General features: G+C 39.4%; 1 protein-coding gene across 1 annotated transcript; it reads left to right on the top strand.

Annotated features, from left to right (window-relative positions):
• The first annotated feature begins 5987 nt into the window (after positions 1-5987).
• Positions 5988-25393, top strand: LOC131201437 (integral membrane protein 2C-like). Its single transcript, XM_058189342.1, has 6 exons — positions 5988-6231; positions 16890-17057; positions 19991-20179; positions 22756-22866; positions 23348-23498; positions 24522-25393. The coding sequence occupies exons 1-6, from the start codon at positions 6118-6120 to the stop codon at positions 24611-24613; spliced, it is 825 nt and encodes a 274-aa protein (XP_058045325.1). The 5' UTR covers positions 5988-6117; the 3' UTR covers positions 24614-25393.
• The last annotated feature ends 1146 nt before the right edge of the window (positions 25394-26539 follow it).

Raw genomic sequence — 26539 nt, 5'->3', positions numbered from 1 at the left:
TTTGTAAGTTTTTAAAAAAGCTATTTTTTAAAAAGTCCAATCTGCGGTTATATCTGTTTTACTGTCATTGTCTTCTCTAAAGTATCCAAATAACTATTTATGGGTGAAGATGTTGAGAGTAGTAAAGCATCTGAGCAATCTTCCTGCTACTAAATTTCCTTGAAGAGATCATCACTAAGTAACTTCAAGTTTCAATATTTAGAATAGAATTGCCATTGAATACTATATATAAATCTATACCATTTCATAAATGGTTTTGGAGTTCATTAACAATTACTTAGGCAGACTCCATATATCAATTTTCTGTAAGAGAGTACTTCCTGCCTCCTAAAGGTGTACTCACTGTTAAAAAGCTTTATGCAATTTTAAAAAAACATTTAGATCTGCAGCACCAATAAAATGTCCTTGTTCCCTCCCCACCCCCAAAACTTTCTGCTGGATCTTATACAAAAGTGTGCTAAAATTATTTATGATATTACTCTTGTTCATCACACACATTTTTGTCTTTGAAATTTAATTGAAATGTTAGAATACAGACTTTCATACATCTTGAAATAGCATATTTATAAAAACATTCCCTAATTTTTGCAAGTAGAATGACCCCAACCCTTTGGCTTTTTGAAAGGTTTTAAAAACTTTTTAGAAGGGCCTGGAGCTCAAAGTGTTAAGGACCCTATTGTTTGGCTTTACTATTAGTTGATTCATCATTGCTGCTTTTTATAATTTACTTTTGGGATATTTTTATAATTTTAGAATTGTAAGCCTCTGACAATCACTTGATTTTGACTGGTTTCATTTGACTGAATTGACTGACTGACTGACTGACTGAATAATAAATAATAAATACTTGTCTTGTGCATACATATCAAATGCTCTAAGCTGAGGACATCTAAGAACAAATAAAGGCAATAATGTGAAGCACGTATAGTAGCAAAATTAGATTTTCCACAGGGTTATTTGAGTTAACCAGAAATATCTGCTTCTAATGCTAGTATTTTACATATTAAGTCTGGAAATGAACTTTGTATTGTGAAACATTTTAGCAAACTTTGTTAAATTTATTGCCTGGTAGTTCAGGTGCCTTTATATATATGATTTGTCACTTAGACAATGAATCTTGACTGCCATAGAAACTGGAAGGCGTCATTTCTCACCAACTAGATTTTATCCTAACCGAAAAACACCTGCAGTTTTAAAGAAGTAGTTGAGCCACCATATTTGAAAGATGTGTTGAACTGTTTTCTCCAAAAATTAAGTTTATTTTCATGCTCCTCTCTAGAATTCTCAGAGTAGACCACACTGTTAGTAAGTCAGTCTGCTTGTTGTTTACTCTGAGGCAAAAAACACTGTATTCAGTGAGAATTATTCTGGTGTATGTGTGCACAGAATTGCAATCCTGCAAAAATAAAAATACAGATTCCAGTGCAAGTATCTCATCACTAGAGGAGCTCTTGCTTTGTAAATTGAGCAACTAGTAATAAACCAAAACGCGTTAGTTGATTAATCAGCTGAAGAATATCTTGAACCCTTACATTTAAAAAAAAATAATTGAGAAAAAAATTAAATATATAGAATTAACTAAATAATGTACAATAAAATGTTATCCCTAGCCACACATACATACAAAGAAAAGATAGGGGGATAAGAGTCTGGAAAATTTTCTCATAAGAAAACACTCCAAACAATGTGAGCAGATTGCTTGATTGTTCTTTATTGCTCATTGTTTTTTTTAAAAGAACCACAAACCCAATTCAAATGTTGACAGACCACATTCATTAGCATTCTATTGATATAAGTCGGGGGTAAATTTGTTCTTCCAGTGTTGCATAACTTAGTACATTTGTCCAGCTTCTGTACACTTTTAGTCCACTACATATACTAAATGCTGGAGATATAGTAAAGCAAGACATGTGCATTCTTAATCAGCAAAAATGATTTAGAAGTCATATATTAATGCTTCTATAGCTTTAGTCCAAAATATGGTAACTGGACAAATCCAAGCCATGTTCAACTTTTGACTTACATCTCTTAACAGCAAGATGTTGCCCACAATCTTAAACATTCTCTGAGGTGTCCCAATAGATAGAATTGTCTGTTGTATTATGATTTTTCTAAGATGCAACTAGGGTAATTGCAGATTTTTTAAAGGTGACCTCTTGATTGACAAATGCACCCATTCCTACATGTTGTCCTTAAGTTCTCATAAATACTTAGGAAAATAATTTTGATAGTTTTAATATCAAAGTAGGCTATAGGTTCAAGAGTCTTAAATTGATTCTTTTAAAGTCTCTAACAACCATAGAAATCAGTCAGCAATGGCTTCAATTCACCAAGTGCTAAAAATAAATAAACTCTTTGAATTCAGGCTTTGAAAAAAAGTTGTTTATATGAGACCTAGTAATAATTTGATAAAAGGCCCAATAGAAAATAGATTTAACTGGTATATAAAGGAAGTTTTTGTGAGCAGAAGACCCAAGATTATATCTGCAATCAATATTCCAAAAGTGCTTTTCAAAAGGCAACTGGACTTTGTTTTTTCCTTGAAAATGTTCCACTTCTCATCCAAGCACCTAGGTGCCTTTTGAAAAGCACCTTTGGGACAACCATGATCTGGCTGACTGAGAATTTCTATAGACATCTGCAATCAATATGTCCCATATATGACTTGCAGCTTAAAATGCAGATGTAGGGACTGATTTTGACACAAACTGGATACTCGGTAGTTGCCAATATTGCAACTGAGGAGGCAATAAACAGGATAGCTGTTCAGAATTGAAATACTATTTCAGATTTAAAATAATGGATTACGGATTAGTATTTGCTTTCTCTCCAGCAAGTCATAATCATAGAAAAATGACACTTTTGCAATGATGTCACAATACCAACTATATATGTACTTATGTCCCATATTTCATATGCATATTTCCTCAGTGTCCTCATTGAGTCCTGATTATTGATGCCCATGGTTGTTACATGAATTACTTGTTATACAAACATGGGAAATAATTATGTACGAATTATGGAAAATCTGAATGTTGAATTCAATAGTGCTGAAATGAATTATTATTGAGTATTAAAATGGTTTTCCTCTGACATCTGCCTTAACCATCAGTATGGAAATATCTTCTCATCCAAGATTAGAATGGCTTCAACCTTATTAACCTTTTGTAAAGCCCTAAACACCTGGCTATGTTCCTGAGCCTGGAGTGCTGAATATGCCAAGGGCAGTATTGTTAACTGGCAAAGTATTTTGGTTGCTCTATATATTTATTTTTAATTTTTTTATTGTTTTAAGAAGTTTTTATTTTTTTTTAAATTGTAAGCCACCCAGAGTCATTGATTGAGATAAGCAGTTATAGAAATTGAACAAATAAAAAAATACCTCTTGTGCTTCACGAATTACTGACCACTTATATGGATCTCCCCCACCCACGCTTTCTATAAAAACTGCTTATCCTTTGAAGTAACATAGAACATTCTATAAGAAAATAACATCAGTTCCTATTTTAAACACTTAAATAGCACTTGTCTCTGTTTACAAGGAGACCCCAATTCTTTAATTTCAAGCTAGAATATAAATTTCTATAAATAAACAGAATAACATAATCATAGCCACCTTGAGTATACAAAGCCTTCAACAAAAGCATCCCAAACCAAATAAGTAAGCAAAACAAACTTTTATCTTCCCAAATCTGCTGAATCTGGAGGACAACAGGTTTCAACTGAACCCTGGTAAGATGGAAGTGAATTGGAATCCACAGCTTTATCATCTAATTCTGGATATGGTGGCAGTACCCCAGATAGTCCCAGTTTGCAGCTTGGGGGTTTGCCTAGACTTGCGACTCCTGCTTGAAGTGCAGCTGGCAGTTGTAGGAAAAGCCTTTGCACAATTTTGGTTTGTGCACACCAACTGCAACCTTTTCTGGATTGTGAGGCTCTGCATTCAATTACTCATACCCTTTTACTCATCTCCCATTTGGATGATTGCAAATGTTACATGAAGCTACCCTTGAAGATTAGTCAGAAGCTACAATTGGTCCAGAATGCAGCAGCATGAACATTTTTGGAAGTCCCTAGGGTGGCACTTATAACACCACTGTTGAACGGACTGCACTGGCTGCAGCTTTGCTTCTGGGTCCAATTCAAGATATTTGGTCATTGCCTTTAAAGCCCTTTATGGCATAGGTCCAGGATATCTGAGGAGCTGGCCAGTCACTAGTGCTGGCAAGAGGTTTACTACGGACCCCATCAGCTAAGAAATTGCAGCTGGTGGGGTCCTGGTGAATAATCTTTTCTGTCATGTCTCTGCCTCCCCGCTTTGGAACATCTTACCACAGGAAGTAAAGGCCACCCCCCCCCACCTTTCTGGCCTTCAGTAAATGCCTTAAAACCTGGCTATGGTGGTCGGTTGGCATGGGACCCTGAAAAAGCTCTGGAGGTGAGTAATATAATAACAGAAAAGTCACTGCCACCTCTCCACTCTACATCCTTGATTTTTTCTTTGTTTTAATCTTTTGTAATTTTAACTTGTTTTCATTTAAAATTGCTTTTTACATCCATACATTTTATGTTGTAAGTGGCTCAGTCTCCTTGAATTGCAAGATGAGCAGCATACGAAAGGTAAGGAAATAAAATAAATAGCTAGCCATCAATTCCAAACTCGCCTCCCCTTCATTAAGCTAGTAAGTAGTAATAATAGCAGTTTAACAACACATAGATGACTGGTAAGTAAACAAGCAGCAAAAGAAAACAGTGTTTTAATAAAAAAGAACAGGCTGGTCTTTTTATGCTCTGGAATTCCTACTGTGTGTCAATTAGACTAACACTCTACATAGCTGGTTTTTATCCTGAAATAGATTTTACTGGATTTTATTAACCCTCTTATAGGTGGATCACCAGATTTCAAGCGGCTTTCACCCAGATTCCACCCTGTGTTCAAACATTCTGGGTAGACGTGAAGCTTCTTCAGTTCTGACAGGATAGTGGGGAATGGAAGGATTTATATTCCTTGCAGATAGCTGGTCATTTGCACCCGTTGAAGGTCGTTGGACCCCCTAAAAATGCTTGGAAGTTTATCTGTGTCCTCAGGGTCGCCTGAGTAGAGCTCCTGGTTCCTATAGTCTGCAATTTTTTTTCTCTGGAAATCCATTCCTACTCCCGTACCATTCCAAAGGTGTTCATCCCAAACCGTATAGCTAAAATTCTGTAGAGATACTTAGTCATCCATGTCATGGTTGTCCCAAAGGTGCTTTTTTTCAGGAGGCAACTGGACTTTCTTGTTTTTTCTTTTGTTTCGCTTTTCATCCAAGAAGCTTCTTCAGAATAGTTGGGAATGGAAGTACTCAGGTGACTCTGAAGACACAGATAAACCTCCAAGTGCTTCAACGACCTTCTAAAAGGATGCAAATGACCAGCTGTCTGCAAGGAATATAAATCCTTCCATCCCCCACTATTCTGTCAGAGCTTAAGAAGCTTCTTGGATGAGAAGCGAAACATCTTCAAAAGAAAAAACAAGGAAGTTCAGTTGTCTCCTGAAAAAAACACCTTTGGGACAACTATGACCTGTTGACAGAATCTCAACAGACCAGTGGTGGGTTTCAATTTTTATACTACCGGTTCTGTGACCGTGGCTTGGTGGGAGTGGCTTAGTGGGCTGGTAGGGGAAGGATACTATAAAATCTCCATTCCCTCTCCAATCCAGGGGAAGGTTACTGCAAAATCCCCATTTCCTGCCAACTTGGGAGGCAGAGAATAGATGGGAGAAGGGCAGTCAGAATTTTTACTACCGGTTCTCCAGAACTGGTCAGAACCTGCTGAAAGCCACCCTCTGGTAAAATTAAGGAGGGGTTTTTGACCCACGTGCAGAAAGTCCTGAGTTTTTCAGCACGTGCGAGGTGAGCCTTCCACAATCGGCCCACTTGCAGTCACAGGCTAGGCTTCTGCAACGAGACCGTGAGCTTCGCCAATGAAAACCGGAGGAGAAACCGAGCTGCCTGGGTGGGCCGTCGCTTCTCTTGGCGGAGGCGGGATCTCAAAATCCTCGATCTTCGGGGGAGAAGCTTGTGCGACTTGCACGAAACGGTCGGTGAGGCTCGTCTGGGGATTTGCAGTCGAGCCATGGTGAAAATCGGCTTCCAGCCGGTTACAGTTGAGCTCAAGCCGGAGAAAGAGACGGCAGTTGCAACGCGCCACGGGGCCCCAGCAAAAGGCCTCGTCCTTTCTCAGGATGCGGTGAGTACGTAAGAGACCACAGGCGCGGTGGCGTTTTAAGATCGGGTTTGCATTTCAGTTAATGATGATGAATAAATGAACCTCTCAGGAGCCGACGACATTGTGGTGGTTAAAAAAAAAAACCTTTTAAAAAAACTTACGTTAAACTCACTGAAGTCGCGCTGAGCATAGATGCGTGTCTGGACGATTTGGTAACCTTTCCGAGAGGATGGAGCTGTTGCATCGCGCAATATGGCTTTACGGTATTTGTGTAAAACAGGTAAGATCGAAGTAGGTCCAGCGGACGCTAGAAGTGAAGAAAAGCGCTTTCATCACAAGCGATTCGAGCCCGGGGTCAGAACAGAAATTTCCTTCATAGACGGAAAAAGTGGTGTCTCTTTAAAAGTGCGACTGTTGTAGGGCTTGTCTCTGGCTAGGACGACTGGATAGTGAGCGTTTTTTCCCCTTTCTACGCTGATGCCAGAAAACCAGAAATGCCTGCTGTTGGTTTCAGCTAATAATGAAGCAAACCAAACCAAAAATACTCCATCTTCAACTCTGGCACCACGTGTGCTGATCTGTTTCCATCCCTTCCTGCCAGCAAAGTGAAAAATTTGCTGCTGCCTAGCTGCGTACAAGGAGCGCTTATGAAGTCAAATGTGCATCAAGTTGGACAAGGTTCGACTCCACATGCTCTACAAGTTATGTCTGCGGTGCAACAGTTGGCAGCCAGACCCATATATAGTCAGTTGTAACTTTCTAGATTTAGACAACTGTTTCCCAGCCCTAAAGGATCTTTTAACTTTGATAGCATAAGCAACTTTTGCTTAAAAGGGGTTTATTAAATCCCTGTTTTCCAAACATTTACCTCCTTTTATACTTATAAAGTATACATGTGAAATTATTCTAAAGGATCATGATCAGAGCTTGGTGTCGCAGTGCCAAAATTATAGGATATGGATTGTTTGGTACTTAAAACTGTTACGTTTCATTTAAATAATGTCAGATGAAGCTCCAGCAGAAGTATGGAGCTTCTCCCTTCTGTTCTTGTCCAATCTTCCCCCAACACTCTTTTATTCTGCATGTTTGCGACTCCAATTCCTGTACAGTTTCATGTTGTTTGAATTCATGTGAGTTGCAATCCATAGCATTTCAGAAGGTACCAAGTGGTGGTTTTTAGTTATTTCACCTGGTAGAGTGGATACTTCTGGTGAAAGCCATATCCTAGCCTTGAGTAATGCTATGAACCTCTGACTAGATTCTCTATTCCTACTCTAGGATTGGCTCTGCAAATTTGAATGATATATGTTTCAGATTATTCCTATTTCTTTGACACGGATGAATGGCTAGTGTTCTTCTTAGAGACTTGAATATCTCCAGTTATAAAACCAAGGGAAAAAGGCCAAAAATTTCTGGGCAAGCAAGTCTGTTTGTTACCATGGGGACGTTCTCTATCAGGCCTTCTGAGGGATTGTTCTGCTGCTCCTGTGTTCTTTTTTAAAAACAATCGGAACTTGACTTCATTCTTTGTTTTTTGTGTTGTTATATAATATCTCTACTGTTATCATGTTGGGGATCTATTTTTGTCTTCCACACATTCCAATAATTGCAGAACATTTCTCTATTTAAACTGAAATCAAGTTAAGAATATTTTTAGTTCTTGTTTTCTGTAATCTAAAACAGCAGAAGTAATGTTTCCATCTTCTGTACTTTGCATGTGACCATGTTGATGGCTTTTTTTCAAGCCTTGTGGTTGCCTTGTGCTATGAATTGTAGTTGCATTAGTAGTGAGATTAAAAGATATAGCTAGCTCTACTAATCTTATTTTTAGGACGCACATTCTGGCTAGACCATATGTGGATGAATTTTTGGTAGCCAAAAATTAGATCTGTGGTGTTTTGAGTAATCTCACAGTGAGACAAAGTATGTGGTACCACAACACACACATGGAGAAGGTCACGTTTTCTGGTATTTGTTCCCCTGTATTTGGGAGAAGAGTTTAGGCTTATAGATTATACTCCTTACACTGCTTACACAAGTTCTGTAGAGCTAAAAAGACTTGAAGAAGATTGTCACTGTAGAAGACTAAAAAAGAAGTATAAAAGTCAATTTAAAAGGTTTATTTTTATAATATTAAGCTTTTGTCTGTTCCCTAAGACTTTTTTTGCTTTCATGCAAATCTCACTAAACCTCTCAAGCATACTCTTGCACATAAATCTCTCAATCCAGGCAGCATAATTTTCAAATCCATACCTGTCACACATTTTATTACAAATAGTTTCATATTGCTGTTTTAGTACAATATTCTCTGGAAATTGTTCCTTACAGAAATGAGAAGATAATTTAAGAAAGTCTTGAAATATGAATGTGCTAGAAATTCAGTCTTTAGAGAGAAAATTTATAATTATTCCCTCTGTGTTTTGATTGATGTCATACATGTCAGCCCTTCATAAAAATAAATGTTTTGCATTCATTCAAAATTTATTCATGGAGCTACCTAATGGAAACAACTTTAAGTAGAGTATTGACACGTTAACTGGGCTAAGCCCCACATCTGAACAAAAATTCATATTTTGTTTTGCAACCTGATAGTTGGATTGACACTGGAGGCCTGTATCACATTAACAATGAAGATGGTTTTCTCAGGTTTTTCTTCCTGAACTATAGGAACTACCATCTTTTTAAGGAGCGGATAAGGTGAAGAAGAGATTTAAAAAAAAAAACAGTTTAAACTGTCTATTAATTTATTTTAATATGGCCTAGATGTTTTTCATAAAACTAGTAAATGATGTGCTGAGGAAATTTTGGTTACTTGATAACATGATATATTTTAATTTCACCGCTCTCTTAATTTATTTTTCCTGCTTTCTTGAAAGACTGGTCGCTGGACTCAAGGGTATCTGTATACCCACAGACAGTTCCTCTGGTGCTCAACAGGTCCCCTTTTAATTTGTTTTATGTATTTATTTAAAAGTAGCATCCTGCAAAGCAAGGGACATCTTCAAGCAAGTATTTCTTTATGCAATTGTTGTGTCCAAAAATGCTCTAGAACAGGGGTGTCCAAACTACGGCCCGCGGGCCAACTGCGGCCCGCGGGTCAGTTTTTATTGGCCCGCAGCAAATTCTGAAAATATAATTGAATATGGCCCGCACATGGCGCTTGAGCTCAACTCTGTAAAACCCCGTTAGCATCCCCTGAACACGCTGGCCAGCCCTGCCCCCCCTTCCCCAAGCAGGGCAAAGTCAGGCAGGGCCCCACTCCCTGTGCGGGACCCCGGACCCCGCAAGCTCCTTACACAACCGCCGGCCTGGGTCGGGTCTGCGCGGGCGGGCGATTGGCGTTGCAGGCTCCACATGCTCGCTGGCTGGCTGGCTGGCGCGGCCCCACCCACCCACCTACCCGCCCCCACCCCACCCCACTGGGCGGGCGGGCGTGCTTCAGCCGCCCGCATTAGGCTCCGTTACAGCCTGGCAACTCCTCCCGCGCAAAGCCGGAGCGGCTGCCAACGGCTCCATTAGCCGCGAAGCAGCAGCGGCGAGCCAGTGTCGGCCGCGGCTGAGTACCTGGCATCCCGCCTGCCTCCGCGGGCCGCCCCTCGCCTTCGCCGGTGCCGGATGGGCAGAGGATGAGGAGAGATGGGCCAAGCTTGCGGTACTCCATCCTCTGCCGGAGCCAGCAGTACCAGCCTGCCGCATCTGACCTGTGAGTTCGGCCGCGGGCATCCCTGCGCTGGAGTTGGGAGACTTGGGGAATTGGAGGAAGGGCAGAGGAGGAGGAGGAAGGGACGCCCGCAGGACCAAGACTGGGAGCAGCCTCGTCCGGAGGGGTGGGTGGGAGCCGCAGGGAGGAAGGGAGGCGGGTCGGAGCCTCCAGCGGCGACTTAAGCAAGGCAAGGAAGGAGTTGGGAGACGCGTGGAAGAACAAAAGGATTTGCCGGAGGTGGGGATGGGGACTGAAGGGGTGGGCAGCGAGCAGCCCGCCCGCTTTTCCCCGCCAGTCAAGAACGCGCGCAAGAGGCAGCAAGGAAAAAAAGTTTTCCCGTAGGCAAAAAGATGACACGGGACGCGGATTGCCGCCTGGAGCTGTCACGTGGCCCAGGTGGCCAGGGACGCCTTCCCACGCAGACCAGGGTCGCTCTAAAGCGGCCTGGAGAGACCCACTTGGGCGCGCGGTCAAGAAAATCAAGAAAAAAAGTATTGTACGTTACTTCCTTTATCAATCACCTTGCTGACATTTGCAAAGAAAAGTATAATCAAAAAGTATAAAACAGTAGTCCGTAGTGCAATTTTGTGACTGGATCAATTGAGGTGCCACTGAAGGTGTCTTCTTACTCTTGGTCTACAGAAGCCACCTTCTGAGGTCACACCAGGGTCTCTGAACATGGGTTTTTGTAAGGCTGACACAGGGCTGATAGCGGGAAAACTCAGGCAAAATTGTCTTTGCGTGGTAAGCGGTTGTGTGACTGCAGAAAGTAACCCCCCCCATTTCATATTCCTGTAAAACACAACGTCCGCAGCTTGCAACAGGGTGGACGTAAAAGCCCGTCTTGACTCAGACACAGCAAATTGAGGATGTAGTTTGGCATCAGACTACATCAGACTGTGTTTGGTCCTACACAGAGTTCTTGATCTCTGTTAGAAATACACACAGTAATCATGTGTCAATATGTCACCTCTTGTGTGTGGCCCGGGCCACACATGAATTTACTAGGCTTATATACTGTTTGTTGTCCAGCCGCATGCCTTTCTGAATAATTATATTTAAAAATATTACATTAAAAATCAACATAACACAAACACACACGTACACAAACATAGAGATACACACGCACATATATATAACTCACACACATATAGTATACTTAAGCCTAAACTGTGCATAGGGACTACCCAGACGGCTGAAAAAAGTGATTTCTGACAGGTTCTCACACTTTTGACCAGTCCTCATACTTATGACCGGTCATCATTTATGCCTGTTGCAGCATTTTGTGCATAAGGAGAGGTTCCTGACGGAGCTTGGGCCGTTTCCCGAACACCTGGCCCACGACTCGACTGAAGAGCTAGTTGCGGCCTGGGAACGGGCCGCGGCTGGAGCTTTGGACCGTGTCGTGCCTTTGCGGCCTCTGACCCGGCGTCGGTCTCAACCAGCTCCTTGGTTCTCCGAGGAGCTGAGGGAGATGAAGCGCCGGAGAAGACGCCTAGAGAGTGCCTGGAGATCCAGCCGCTCTGAGGCTGACCGGACACTAGTTAGGTCCTATAGTAGGACCTACCTAGTGGCAATGAGGGTTGCGAAGCGTTCCTACGTTTCCTCCCTCATTGCGTCGGCAGATAACCGCCCGGCCGCCCTGTTTCGGGTGACCCGCTCGCTCCTTCAACAAGAGGGGTGGGAGGACCCCCTACAAGGGCGTGCCGAGGAGTTTAACGGTTATCTATACGACAAAATCGTTCAGCTTCGGGACGGATTGGATCAAAATTGGGTAGATCCAGGCGAGGGTTCCGAGGCCCGTCTTGTTGAGGTGGTTTGGGATGACTTTGATCCTGTGACTCCCGAGGACATGGACAGGTTGCTGGGTAGGCTGAACGCCACCACATGTTTACTGGATCCGTGCCCCTCCTGGTTAGTACTGGCTAACCAGGAGGTGACACGAGGCTGGAGGTGACACCAGGAGGTGACACGAGGCTGGCTCCAGGGGATTACAAATGCTTCTTTGCGGGAGGGGGTCTTTCCCGCGGCCTTGAAAGAGGCTGTGGTGAGACCCCTCCTCAAGAAGCCTTCCCTGGACCCAGCTGTTTTAGGGAACTACCGGCCAGTCTCCAATGCCGCTTCTGGCGAAGGTTGTAGAGAGTGTGGTGGCATGTCAGCTACCCCAGTACCTGGATGAAGCTGTCTATCTAGACCTGTTCCAGTCCGGCTTCCGGCCCGGATACAGTACGGAGACAGCTTTGGTCTCACTGGTGGATGATCTCTGGAGGGCCAGGGATAGGGGTTACTCCTCTGCCCTGGTCCTATTAGACCTCTCAGCGGCTTTTGATACCATTGACCATGGTATCCTGCTGCGCCGGTTGGAGGGGTTGGGAGTGGGAGGCACCGTTTATCGGTGGTTCTCCTCCTACCTCTCTGATCGGACGCAGATGGTGCTGACAGGGGGGCAGAGATCGACTCCAAGGTGCCTCATGTGTGGGGTGCCGCAGGGGTCGATTCTCTCACCCCTCCTGTTCAACATTTATTTATTTATTTATTTATTATTTAAATTTTTATACCGCCCTTCTCCCGAAGGACTCAGGGCGGTTTACAGCCAGATAAAATAAACAGTCCTATTACAAAATAAATACTATAAAAATACCACTAAAAAACTTATTCAATTTGGCCGCAATTAAAATTTAGCAAATAATAAAACCCATTAAAAAACCCATGAAAAACCCAACAATAAAACCCATTAAAAACCCATAAAAAACTAACCCAGTCCAGCGCAAATAAATAGGTGAGTTTTGAGCTCGCGGCGAAAGGTTCGGAGGTCCGGAAGTTGACGAAGTCCTGGGGGGAGTTCGTTCCAGAGGGCGGGAGCCCCCACAGAGAAGGCCCTTCCCCTGGGTGTCGCCAGACGACACTGTCGCGCCGACGGCACCCCAAGGAGTCCCTCTCTGTGAGAGCGCACGGGTCGGTGAGAGGTATTCGGTAGCAGCAGGCGGTCCCGTAAGTAACCCGGCCCTATGCCATGGAGCGCATCTATATGAAGCCGCTGGGTGAGATCATCAGTGGCTTTGGGGTGAGATACCAACTGTACGCTGATGACACCCAGCTGTACTTTTCCACCCCGGGCCATCCCAGTGAAGCTGTCGAAGTGCTGTCCCGGTGTCTGGAAGCCGTACGGGTCTGGATGGGGAGGAACAGGCTCAAACTTAATCCCTCCAAGATGGAGTGGCTGTGGATGCCGGCACCTCGGTACAGTCAGCTGCAGATGCGGCTGTCTGTCGGGGGTGAATCATTGGCCCCGATAGCATAAGCAACTTTTGCTTAAAAGGGGTTTATTAAATCCCTGTTTTCCAAACATTTACCTCCTTTTATACTTATAAAGTATACATGTGAAATTATTCTAAAGGATCATGATCAGAGCTTGGTGTCGCAGTGCCAAAATTATAGGATATGGATTGTTTGGTACTTAAAACTGTTACGTTTCATTTAAATAATGTCAGATGAAGCTCCAGCAGAAGTATGGAGCTTCTCCCTTCTGTTCTTGTCCAATCTTCCCCCAACACTCTTTTATTCTGCATGTTTGCGACTCCAATTCCTGTACAGTTTCATGTTGTTTGAATTCATGTGAGTTGCAATCCATAGCATTTCAGAAGGTACCAAGTGGTGGTTTTTAGTTATTTCACCTGGTAGAGTGGATACTTCTGGTGAAAGCCATATCCTAGCCTTGAGTAATGCTATGAACCTCTGACTAGATTCTCTATTCCTACTCTAGGATTGGCTCTGCAAATTTGAATGATATATGTTTCAGATTATTCCTATTTCTTTGACACGGATGAATGGCTAGTGTTCTTCTTAGAGACTTGAATATCTCCAGTTATAAAACCAAGGGAAAAAGGCCAAAAATTTCTGGGCAAGCAAGTCTGTTTGTTACCATGGGGACGTTCTCTATCAGGCCTTCTGAGGGATTGTTCTGCTGCTCCTGTGTTCTTTTTTAAAAACAATCGGAACTTGACTTCATTCTTTGTTTTTTGTGTTGTTATATAATATCTCTACTGTTATCATGTTGGGGATCTATTTTTGTCTTCCACACATTCCAATAATTGCAGAACATTTCTCTATTTAAACTGAAATCAAGTTAAGAATATTTTTAGTTCTTGTTTTCTGTAATCTAAAACAGCAGAAGTAATGTTTCCATCTTCTGTACTTTGCATGTGACCATGTTGATGGCTTTTTTTCAAGCCTTGTGGTTGCCTTGTGCTATGAATTGTAGTTGCATTAGTAGTGAGATTAAAAGATATAGCTAGCTCTACTAATCTTATTTTTAGGACGCACATTCTGGCTAGACCATATGTGGATGAATTTTTGGTAGCCAAAAATTAGATCTGTGGTGTTTTGAGTAATCTCACAATGAGGCAAAGTATGTGGTACCACAACACACACATGGAGAAGGTCACGTTTTCTGGTATTTGTTCCCCTGTATTTGGGAGAAGAGTTTAGGTTTATAGATTATACTCCTTACACTGCTTACACAAGTTCTGTAGAGCTAAAAAGACTTGAAGGAGATTGTCACTGTAGAAGACTAAAAAAGAAGTATAAAAGTCAATTTAAAAGGTTTATTTTTATAATATTAAGCTTTTGTCTGTTCCCTAAGACTTTTTTTGCTTTCATGCAAATCTCACTAAACCTCTCAAGCATACTCTTGCACATAAATCTCTCAATCCAGGCAGCATAATTTTCAAATCCATACCTGTCACACATTTTATTACAAATAGTTTCATATTGCTGTTTTAGTACAATATTCTCTGGAAATTGTTCCTTACAGAAATGAGAAGATAATTTAAGAAAGTCTTGAAATATGAATGTGCTAGAAATTCAGTCTTTAGAGAGAAAATTTATAATTATTCCCTCTGTGTTTTGATTGATGTCATACATGTCAGCCCTTCATAAAAATAAATGTTTTGCATTCATTCAAAATTTATTCATGGAGCTACCTAATGGAAACAACTTTAAGTAGAGTATTGACACGTTAACTGGGCTAAGCCCCACATCTGAACAAAAATTCATATTTTGTTTTGCAACCTGATAGTTGGATTGACACTGGAGACCTGTATCACATTAACAGTGAAGATGGTTTTCTCAGGTTTTTCTTCCTGAACTATAGGAACTACCATCTTTTTAAGGAGCGGATAAGGTGAAGAAGAGATTTAAAAAAAAAAACAGCTTAAACTGTCTATTAATTTATTTTAATATGGCCTAGATGTTTTTCATAAAACTAGTAAATGATGTGCTGAGGAAATTTTGGTTACTTGATAACATGATATATTTTAATTTCACCGCTCTCTTAATTTATTTTTCCTGCTTTCTTGAAAGACTGGTCGCTGGACTCAAGGGTATCTGTATACCCACAGACAGTTCCTCTGGTGCTCAACAGGTCCCCTTTTAATTTGTTTTATGTATTTATTTAAAAGTAGCATCCTGCAAAGCAAGGGACATCTTCAAGCAAGTATTTCTTTATGCAATTGTTGTGTCCAAAAATGCTCTAGATTAGAACATGGGTGTTAAACTCACAGCGTCATGTTGTCGTCATGTGATGTTTCACAACCTTTTTCCCATTTGCGGAGCTGGGGTGGGCGTGGCCTGTGCGTGATGTATCTGGCCCTCAGGCCACCAGTTTGACACTTCTGCTCTAGAAGCATACAGTCTATAAGTAGCTTTGTTTGAAATGTGCCTGTGTGCCTAGAGAAAAAAAGTGGTAGACAGGGTTAGGATAAAAAAAATTCTGAAAAACATGGAGTCAGAAGTGAGAAGTAATTTCATTTGTTGAAATTTATGATTTTCTTCTCCTTTTCTTATATTGCAATATGCTTATTTCTAATTACACACACACACACACACACACACACACACACACACACACACACACATATATACATATATTAAAAATATGCACATACACATATATACATATAAATACAGTATATGATGTATAAGCTGTGCCTACTTTAATTATTGATGGGAGATTAGCTATCTACAGACATCTTTCTTTGTATTATTCGACTGTAGCTTGCTGTTACAATGTTGAATTGGTATAATCATTGGGTAGGCTGATCTCATGGACATTGGAACACACAGTGATATCATTTGTTTGTTTGAAATTTATGTTCTTCACACCCTTACACAAATGTGTCTGAGGCAATATGCAAAGTTAAATTAGAAGAGTTGAGTTAAAGAACCAGAATGTGAAATGGCAGTTGATTGTTGTTTGTTTAGGTTGCTTAGGAAGGTTCCATGTACGTTTGTAAACATGCTACATCAATAGAATAAAATAATTGGTTAGATTATGCTAGTTAAGCCATTCCTTCCAACGTCTTCCAGAAATCTAAATAAAATACCACCATCATAAGGTTGTTAGCCTTTGCTTTAATGCATCTAGTAAAGATTCCTCTAGTAATTAGTTCCCCTGTCAATCTAGTCTTACTCTTAGAAAGGTTTCCTTAACATTTAGACAATATTTTCCTGCAACTTAAGTCACCTAGAAATGAAGCTCCTTTTTCTTCTTACAGTACCTTCCTAGTTATAGTGCTATGAGCTTATTAAAAACTGATTTTTTAAATTCAAGATTCATGTCTGATTGCATGTACCTTAGTTTCCCTTTTAATCAAGAATTCAAGAATTAAATTATGACTTTTTCCAATATTTGTTACTTGACTGAACTATTTCTTAATATCAAAATAAGTTAGCTGATCCTATTGTATTTCTTCCACTTTCCAAGGAGAAAGTGATCATGTTGAGTCAAACATACAGTATTTCTATCTTTTATTACCTTTTAAGACATTGTTTTTCCTTCTTAGGAAGCCTGTTGTAAAAGAAAACAGATGTACACAACATGGAAAAAGGAAACTTGGCATAGAACCATCCTGCTCACGATATTCTGCATTTATTGTGCTGTTCATTAATAAGTGACCCTGTCCCTTTTCTTAAACAGGAGAAGCAGCCCTTATCTTTGCCACAACAGAGTTGGAGATCTCTTACTTGCCTCTTCTTTTTGGCCTTGGGATTTTTGTTGTTACTGCTCGGCTTGATCTTAACATCAACTTATATCTACAAATATTTATCTCTCACTCACTCAGTTGCTCACGTGGGCATGGATATGGTATGTATGATTTGGTTCAAACCATCCACACGATTGGAGGATTAACATTTCCACCTTAAAGCTTATAAAGTACTTGCTCCACTGGTCTGCTTCAGCTTCACAATAATCTGACACAACTGAGCTTCCCGTTTCAGATAGCCAAAGTAATTACAACATAAGCTCTCCCTTTATATATTTTGTAATCCAATATTTGATAGATTATGTCTCATATATGACAGATATTTACAAGCATATAATTCCCAGTATAGGCAGAAGAGAAACATTACCAAAATGACATTCTTCTCATTAGTGATAGATAATATTCTTCTATTAAACTGTAATTCATATTCATCAGCCATAACTGATCATGAATTTATGCCCTTTAATACCTGCAAAATTAGTTTTCTATCCTCTTTCTGTGAATGGAAATTCATGATTTCACATCGATATGTCCATTGAAGAATTTCCATAAGGCTTTAGTAAACAGAGAATTGTTTTGATAGTTTCAACCTTTCCCCATTACCTTTCCTAGAGACTGATCCTTGCTTGAGGATTTTCTCTTTCTGTAGTTCTATTATGAACAAACTTCACATGGTAACTGCTCCTTGTACTATAGAACGGCTGTCGGCAACCCGTGGCTCTGGAGCTGCATGCGGCTCTTTAGGCCCTCTGCTGTGGCTCCCTGTCCCATCACTGGTTGGCCCACCCCTTGCCCCTTTTATTTTTTTGGATATTTTTGGAAATCCGGGTTGGCTGAGGAACGATCGCCAACAGCAGTAGAGGCTTCCCTTCGGGTGACTCTCCTCTTGTGGCCCCCTGGTGGGCTGCGGCTGAGCCGTGAGCGTGCGCACACATGGGGAGACCCTCCTCAAGCGAGCCCCAAAGCACAGGAAAAATGCGCATGGGTGACCACTTGCTTAAGGAGGGTCTCCCCGTGTATGTGCATGCTCCTGACTCAGCCACAGCCGGCCAGGGGGTCACAAGAGAAGGAGGGGGAGGAGGGTCACTGGAGAGTGCAGGAGCGAAGTGGCCCTGTATCTGCTTTTGTGCCACAATTGTGCATAAGGCAGCCTTGCTTCCTGCTGCTTTGGGCTGAAGAGCTGCCAGGAGTGGGGGAGGACACGGCAAGGCAATGGCTGGAGCCTCAGTGCAGGAGAGAAACCATGTCGTTGCGTCCTGTTAAGACCCTCCTTAAGCGTGCACCTTTGCTGCACTTTGGTGCTCGATTGTGGAGAGTTCCCATGTGTGCACACACTCCTGGCTCAGCCACAGCTAGCAAGGGAGTCATGAGAGGAGAAGGAGGGGGGGAGGAGGAGGACAGTTGCCCAAAGGGAAGCCTCTGCCGCTGCTGGTAATCTTTCCTCAGCCAGCCCGGATTTCCAAAAAGAAGAAATAAAAGGAGTAGCGAAGTGCCCCAAGAAGAGCTTGCTGGCTTGGCCCAGCCGCTGGCTAGAGAGAGAAGGAGAGAGACACTAGAAGAGAGAGGAGAGATGGGAAGATAGTGAGAGGGACAGAGAGATACAGAAGGGGGAATTGGGAGAGAGAGACAGAGAGAATGTGCCTGGGTAGGTGTGGCTGGGGGGGTCATGTGACTGGGTGGGAGTGAGTGACATTAGTTGGCCACACCCACCCAGGTTTTTTGGCTCCTAGTGTGTTTTTTTTTCTGTTGGAAACGGGTCCAAATGGCTCTTTGAGTGTTATAGCAGATCCCTGCTATAGAACATGCCATTCCTGTCCATACCAACTTGCTTTTCACATTCCACTTACTCTCTTTTTTGACATACATGAGCGCGTAATACTGCTTCATTACTTCACCCCACTCAGCCACTTAATTTCATTTAATAAGAGAGCAGCAAAATGTGCCTTCCCTATCTTGTCTATTCCCTGCTCACGTTCCTCAGTGGGAAAATATGCTTGAATCTAGCAGTAAAAACAAGCATTCAATGTTACTATGTTTGGATCCAAGATGATCCCTTCACTTAAAAAGTATAATGGACAATTTGAGTAAATATGGTATACAGAATATCAGATGAGGCTTTTGTAATCTGCATGATATGTACAAATATAACAAATCCCATCAGCATTTTTGAAAAATTGCAGAGAAGCTGCTTTAGGAAGCTGCTCCACTGAGAAGGGATATGGATCTATTTAGACAATTACAATCAATTGCAAGTTGTTATTTGCAATCATGTTTACAAGAATTATATGTGGGAATATTTGTTTTTATTCTGCCTTTATTATTATCTGCCAGCTGGTTTTCATGCCTAAGGGCACGTTTAGAACTCACAGTCTCCTGGTTCCTATTCTGATGCCTTAACTAAACTGAATACTGAATAAAATATAGAACAAGCTGTTTTTAGCAAGCAGAAAAAAAAACTGGTAGAAAAAGAATTAAGAGTGCTTTTTTTGTGCAAAAACTCCACTCGTGTTTTAGAGTTACCAGGCTTGGGCTGCAAATATATGTACATTCAGCAATGAGTTAAACGTTATCTCATTGTACCATCTTGTAGGTTTTTTTAAAGCTTAGAAATGATGGATTCTGCTCTGGAAGTTTTCTGCACCAGGTTTTGTAACCTGCTCCAGTAAAGGGAGATTATTTGGAGGAAATACATTATAGAGCTAGGAAAAGTCTACTACCTAGCTAACTGCATCCAACCAGGTAGTACTCAGAAGTATGAACCTGGGTAGAGAGAGACAGAAAGAGGTGATCTCAGATTAGTAATTTCATAGATACAAAGAAGACAGAATGATAGACCAAAACAGGACATAAGTTCAACACTTGGTTACAAATTTCTTCCACTGTATTGTGGTCAGTATGAAAGAAATATCACTTAGTTTTAAGTCTGTATCATATTCTGCAATCCAAACTCAATTTGTATATTTAAAACGTTTAAAAATGAGGTAATAACACAGCCAATTATGCTTGAGAACTTTTTTTTATTAAACGATTGTAGCAAAGGATGGAGTATTACAATTATGAGGAAGGAGGTTTGGAGTGTGACTACTTTGAATTCGATGATTCATCTGAAATCAGGACAGTGTATGAGGATGTGAAGATTTACCTTGGAGAGGATTATGAGGAGATCAGCATCCCAAGGCCCAATGTTGGGCATCCTGCAGACATTATCCATGATTTTCAGCAGGTAAGAAATTGGGCTACACATGCTTTGAAAGAATGTCTAAGACAGAAATAAAGAAAAGTATAGAAAATACTTTTTGGGAAGTTATTTCCTTCAGCACATTTTCCAGGAACTCATACCATATATAATACTCTCCTTTCAATATACTTTCATAACAAATTTCAGATACAGTTTGAACTGAAAGATAAGGAACTGGGCAAAACCAACCAGAGATTTTATTGTTGAGTGGGAACTGAATATGTCTCACCATCTGACATCTAACATTCTAAACCAGATGCTTCCAACCCATAGCCCAAAGGCCGTATGCAGCCCTGGACAGCTAGTAATGCACTCTCACAAGATCATAATAAACTTTTAATATCATTGTGTGATTTATACATATTAACTATATTATATATTTTATATGTGGCCCAAGACAATTCCTCTTTGCTCAATGCAGTTTAGGCAAGGCAACTGTCCCCTTTAATATCTGAAATGTAGTTCAATAATAATACGAAATATTAATGTTGGAGAATCTAGTACAAATTCTAAGCATTTTAAAGAACCTGACGGGCTACGCATATAATGGGTTGAAATGCCATGATATCAAACTTATTTTCCTTTGATGATCTTACAGTTTTATAAGATGCGGAGAAACAAACAAAACTGATCCAGATCCTGCTTCTTTCATTGGGAGGTAGTATGGTTTTAATTTGGACATATTTACTGATAATAACCATGGCATCACTCATCAGTGGAATCTTTCAAACTGGCTGGTCAGAACAGGAATGCTTAATGATGAAGGCATCTCAAATCTAATGTTACAAAATTCTTTACTTACCCTATAAAATTCAAAGTTCTATGTAACTTCCAAATAAAAGATATCCAGGTATCTTTACATCAACCACACATGTCCACAGGCTGCTGCATCCAATCTTCCTTAATAACAAGAATGTGAAAATGTAATTTTGTAATCCTATAACTCATCTGTAAGTCTAAGACTTAAATATTTAATATTCCTATATTTTTGAGAACCATATCAGAGATGTGGAAATGTTTAGGAGGGTGATAATCTCGCCAGATCACTAATCAAAAAATTACCTGTAGTTTTATTGATTCCCTAAACTTGTGTTTGAACTGCCTTATTCAGTCTCCTCAGCCATAATTGGTACAGTTGAATTTGTGTTCGTCATGCAAGGTGTATGGATTTAAATGTATAATAATTACTGTTGCAGCTTTTTCCATAACTCTTAACAGTATGTACAATATTTTGCTAGCATCATATTTTAACATCTCCTTTGTCCTCATTTAGAAAAATACAACATGTTCCATTCCTTCCTGATAATTGTTTAGCCCAGGACATCAGCTACCTCAATAGTTTTATTAAGAAGTGTACTAATAATAAAAATCGATGGAGTCATATTCATTTTTCTTGGTCTAGCACATTAGCTTGACATTTGCACCTTTGTAGGGACTACTGGGATAGAGTAGGGTACCTAGTCTCCCACTGGTGAAAAGAAATATATGTGAGCTACCTGAGTTTCTTAGTTTTTATATGTCCCTGTTTTATATCTCCCATCACAAGTATATAATGAGATGGTACTGTAAAGAGAAGAAGGTACTTTAATAACTTTTTTTGATTTTATTTAATTTTTTGCCTCAATTGGATATGTGCTGCTAGAACTTTTGATCAATTTAGTCTCTCATTTATAGCCTTTTAGTGTGTGTGTGCTTTTGTGGGGGGGTTTGTGTTCCTATCCTGTTCTGGCTCTTGACAGTTTCCTGGAATTGGAAAGGAGCTTCCTATGAAAAGGGTATAAAAGGTTAAATCTTATGATTCTAGTATCCTTTTCTCTGAGTGTCAAAGGGACTGACATTGGTTTGTCTCCTAATACAAGCTTTGCAACAATAAACTTGTGAAGTTGGGCTGTGCGTGGATATCTTCATGTCAGCATTGATTCTTAGTAACTGCCTGGACTGGTCCCTACAGTTTTCTTAGCAGAAATTTCTTGGAAGTGGTTTGCCATTGCTTCCTAGGGCTGAGAGAGAATAACTGGACCAAGGTCACCTAGCTAGCTTCGTGCCTAAAGTGGAACTAGAACTCATGGTCTCTGAGTTTCTACTCCTGATGCCTTAATTTGTCCTGAGACAATACATCACCCAGTGAGCACTGAGATTGAGTGGGGACGTGAAACATATTTCCAGTCCAATTCAAGCACTGTTACCTTTACCATAGAATAGAATAGAATAGAATAGAATAGAATAGAATAGAATAGAATAGAATAGAATAGAATTTTATTGGCCAAGTGTGATTGGACACACAAGGAATTTGTCTTGGTGCATATGCTCTCAGTGTACATAAAAGAAAAGATACCTTCATCAAGGTACAACACTTACAACACTTAATGATAGTCATAGGGTACAAATTTAATGATACAAGACTTATTGATAGTCATGGGCTACAAATAAGCAATCAGGAAACAATCAATATCAGTATATACTAGTTTTAAGCATCCCAGATTCTTCTATGAGGGTTCTTGAATCTGTTTTGAACACATTCAACCTATTTTTAGCCTGATTTTTATTTGGTGTAATTTCAGGGATTCACAGCTTATTATGATTGGGTAGTAAATAAATGCTACATTGGAGAGCTAAATGCTACTATTGTCATGCCACTTAAGCATTTCTGGGAGCTGACACTTAATATAAAGGTCAGTAAACAATCATTTTTATTCTATATTTGATTGCAGCTATATTCTATATAACCATTGCACCCTCCCTTGGAACTGATAATGGTTTCACTTGTGGTTCCAAAAATAGTAACCAGCTTTGAAAAGCTGTAGTAGGTTGATGGAACCTTGATATTTGACTTAAAAGAAAGTAGGATCCCCAGTCTCTGTAGTATTTTGGTTTTGACTTTTGAATGAATTTTATGAATTGAGGAATTATTATACAGCATTGATGAATTATCATCAGAAAAATACAAAATAGTAATCATTTTGTAGCAGTAATTCCATTGTTACTTCAGCATATAGGTTGAGATGAGAAAATGACTTATTGTTGCTTGAAGTAATACTCTGATCAAAAATTCCTAAACAGTGAAAATAATAGTTTTGGACTTGTTGAAGAGTTATTTCTTTCCAGATGTTAAACAAGCAATTTCTCAGTGAATTGTAAATTTTTTGATTGCAGAAAGGGGAATATTTGCCACAAACCAACATGATCCAGGAAGAGAGGATGGTGACACAACATGCCACTGACCCAGATCTGTTTGGCTCCTATATTCATAAACTCTGCCAAGGGAAAGAAACCTTCAGATTGGGCCATAGGATAGCAAGAGGACGTAAGGGGAACATCATTTTATTTCTTTTGCTGAAGTTTATATTGTGCTTCTTAAATGGACTGTAAATTTACAGCAGTTATTGTTTTTTAATTCAACATGTGATATTGGCAAAAGAAGAAATATATTTGTAGAGTGAAGCTATTTTTAAAATAGTACCTACAGTAACTCTAAATTAATGCTCTTGCATTTATGATATTAGTACCTCATTAATGAATTGTTGCATATATAATTGGCTCATCCACACAACTTCCTTGCCCTGGCTTGAAGGTATCTTATTTAAAACTTGCTGAGTATCTATCCTATAGTTGAACCTCCATTTAATGCATCCCAGGGTTGAACAAGGTTGAATCCAATCCAAGATACACCATCTTGAAAGCAATGTTTCCTTTTGAAATTATAAAAAAATCTCCCATTCAGACATTCTAAGATATCAGTGACTTGATGAGCTCCGCTTGGCCCACTACAAGACCATGCCATCCAAATGAGCTTCTAACTGTGCTGGCTGGTTATTTAGTGATAGTAGATATTTCCCCCCAACTCCAGGCACTTGGTGAATTAGTGTTTGTATTTTGCTGTATGCACCATCTAGTTACCTCAGTAAGATGGGTAACTGTCTACATTGTTTAAATAAATAGCCAGCTATAAATTGCAAATGTTCAGAGATTAAGGAAAGAGAAATTTATGTTCTTTACTGACAGTTTAGTGTTAAAAAAACAAACATTTTTGTAAGTTTGTCTAGATACTGTTTCTGTAACAAATTGTTATTTATATTTTGATAGTATTTTTGGATCAGAACACTTTATTCTATGTAAATCACTTAAGGTGAGAAAACAGCTTTTGAGAGTTGGGTTTATTAATACATGACAATACCAGTAATGTTTGTGTCCCTTTCTTTGATTTGTATTATTTTTGTGCTCTTATTTCTACATACTTAATTTAGAAATTAAATGGTTGCTTTTTTTTTTTGGTCTTTAAAGATCCAAGAAACTTAATTTGACTTTCTTTTCTGGTTCTTTTTTCCAGATATCCATCAACGAGCTACTGAGAAGTGTCATCACATCCGCCATTTTGCAAATACTTTTGTGGTTGATACAGCAATTTGCCAGCCATTGTGAGAACTGCCACTCAGATTTTTTCTATCCTGGGCTTTGCTTCTCTTCCTTTTCGTAAAAAATTCTAAGAAAAAAAATATGCCTACCATAATCTGTTACTAAATGGTTACATCACTGGTGTTTGATACTGGACCAATGCTTTATATATTAATCCTCATTAACTTTTCATAGACTGATAATAAAGCATAATATAGTAATATAGCCTTTTCAGAGTACATGATGTTCTTTATGTCTAGAGTTGGGAGCAGGAAGATAAAGGAAAAAAAACACAAGAAAAGTTGGAACAGAAAACTTAGACATAGATCGTTTTTCTGTCTTTTGGCCTTTTTCAGACAATATTGTATAAGCTATTTCTTTGTAAAGACATCTGCTGAGTATAAAAAAATGCAAGAGCATAATATTAATAAAATGTTTTTTCCAACTTAATATTTAAACCTTGCTTTGATACTATTTTCTATTAATTTGATCTCAAGTTAGAACTTTTAAGAACTTTTCTTAAACCAAACATTTTCTTTCGTCATTAATCTTATTAAACTGTGAAAAACCCAAACCATGATAATGCTGTATTTTATTTTATTTTTTTAAAAAACGAAGTCGATTTTAAGTCAAAACAACACTACTGTGGGATAGCCATCTCCAACCTTCTTGGGAGCTTTTCAAATTGAAGTGCCATACTTTTGAAGGATGGACATTAGTTGGGAAAAGCTGCTCCAGCATGAAAGAAAACATTTAATGCTTTGTATATTTTATCTACAAAAAATGAGAATAAAATATTTTACTAAATTATTCTGTGTTTTTCTGGAGGACTTTTTTATTTTGAAGTTTTTATAGAAACAAATGTTTAAATATGTTTTTCAATTTTCCTAGTTATGTGTCCTTGTTTATCAGCCTCAAATTATATTTTTGGATGTACTATTTAAATACCTAGTTCTCTTGAGTTTATAACCCTGCAAAAGGTGAAAGGAAAAAGGAAAAGAATGGCTAGCAGCAAAGTGGATGGATTCAATCACAGCAGTAATGGGTGCAGTTAGAAAACCTAAAGGGTCAGATTGGCTCAGATCATGTTGGAGATTTATTTGGTGGGTAAGAAATGAGACTTGAGGGCACATAATTGTGGTAATTGAATTTTTTTTCATTCTTTCATTCTTTACTAGCCTCTTATTTTTTTGTTTGAAGATTCAGCTATTGCCACATAAAGCACTGAACTTGAGGTCATGAAAGATAAACAGTGTAAATTAAAACATAAAGTACTGTGCTGCAGCCTTAATAGGAAAGCAATAGGAAAAGCACATTAATATAAAGGATTTAGATATAGTATCACATTTTCCAAATGACACAACTTATACAGCTATGCTATTGAAAGAAATGCAAAATTGATTTGTCATGAGAACTCAAATGTTGTGGAATGAGCAATCATGTTACTTAGAAAAACAATTGTGATAAGAGTTTCAAAAATCATATCAGGAATATAGGAAATATTCAGTCAAATATGACCTATTTTGAGTCTCTAAAGCTTTGCCTGTTGATCAAGGATTCCAGGGAATTAGAAAAATTCCATAGCCTAAAAGAATGTGAAAACCCTTCCCTATTAATTTAATTTCATCTACAAATTTGATAAGCATCTGTCTCTTCACATAACTTCTTACTGGAGTGTAAGGACAGGATTGACCTTTATGATATTCTATTTAAGTTTCCAATTTAATGAGGAACCAATGACAACAATCTGTTGAGTACAAATGTAATTAGACCAGCTATGTATCTAATAGTTTCCAATAGTTTAAAGCTAGTCTACCAAACCTTATATGTATAAAAGATGCATTGATTAAAAAGATGAATGCTATCACTGATAACTTTATCTGCCAACATTCCAGAAATATATTTGCTTGACAAAGGCCTCACTATAGAGCCAGGGAGATGGCCTTGAAGCTA

The sequence above is a fragment of the Ahaetulla prasina genome, chromosome 6 (assembly GCF_028640845.1).
Source record: "Ahaetulla prasina isolate Xishuangbanna chromosome 6, ASM2864084v1, whole genome shotgun sequence".
NCBI lineage: Eukaryota > Metazoa > Chordata > Lepidosauria > Squamata > Colubridae > Ahaetulla > Ahaetulla prasina.
Note: the sequence above shows the minus strand (reverse complement) of the source record. Positions and strands in the feature narration are given on the sequence as shown.

What these genes read in the sequence shown, in the direction of transcription:
- LOC131201437 (XM_058189342.1), top strand. Translation starts at nt 6,118, where the DNA reads ATGGTGAAAATCGGCTTCCAGCCGGTTACAGTTGAGCTCAAGCCGGAG. An exon ending in TCGTCCTTTCTCAGGATGCG is followed by an intron (nt 6,232 to 16,889) that starts GTGAGTACGTAA and finishes TTTCTTAAACAG; the next exon opens with GAGAAGCAGCCCTTATCTTT. An exon ending in CTCACGTGGGCATGGATATG is followed by an intron (nt 17,058 to 19,990) that starts GTATGTATGATT and finishes AAACGATTGTAG; the next exon opens with CAAAGGATGGAGTATTACAA.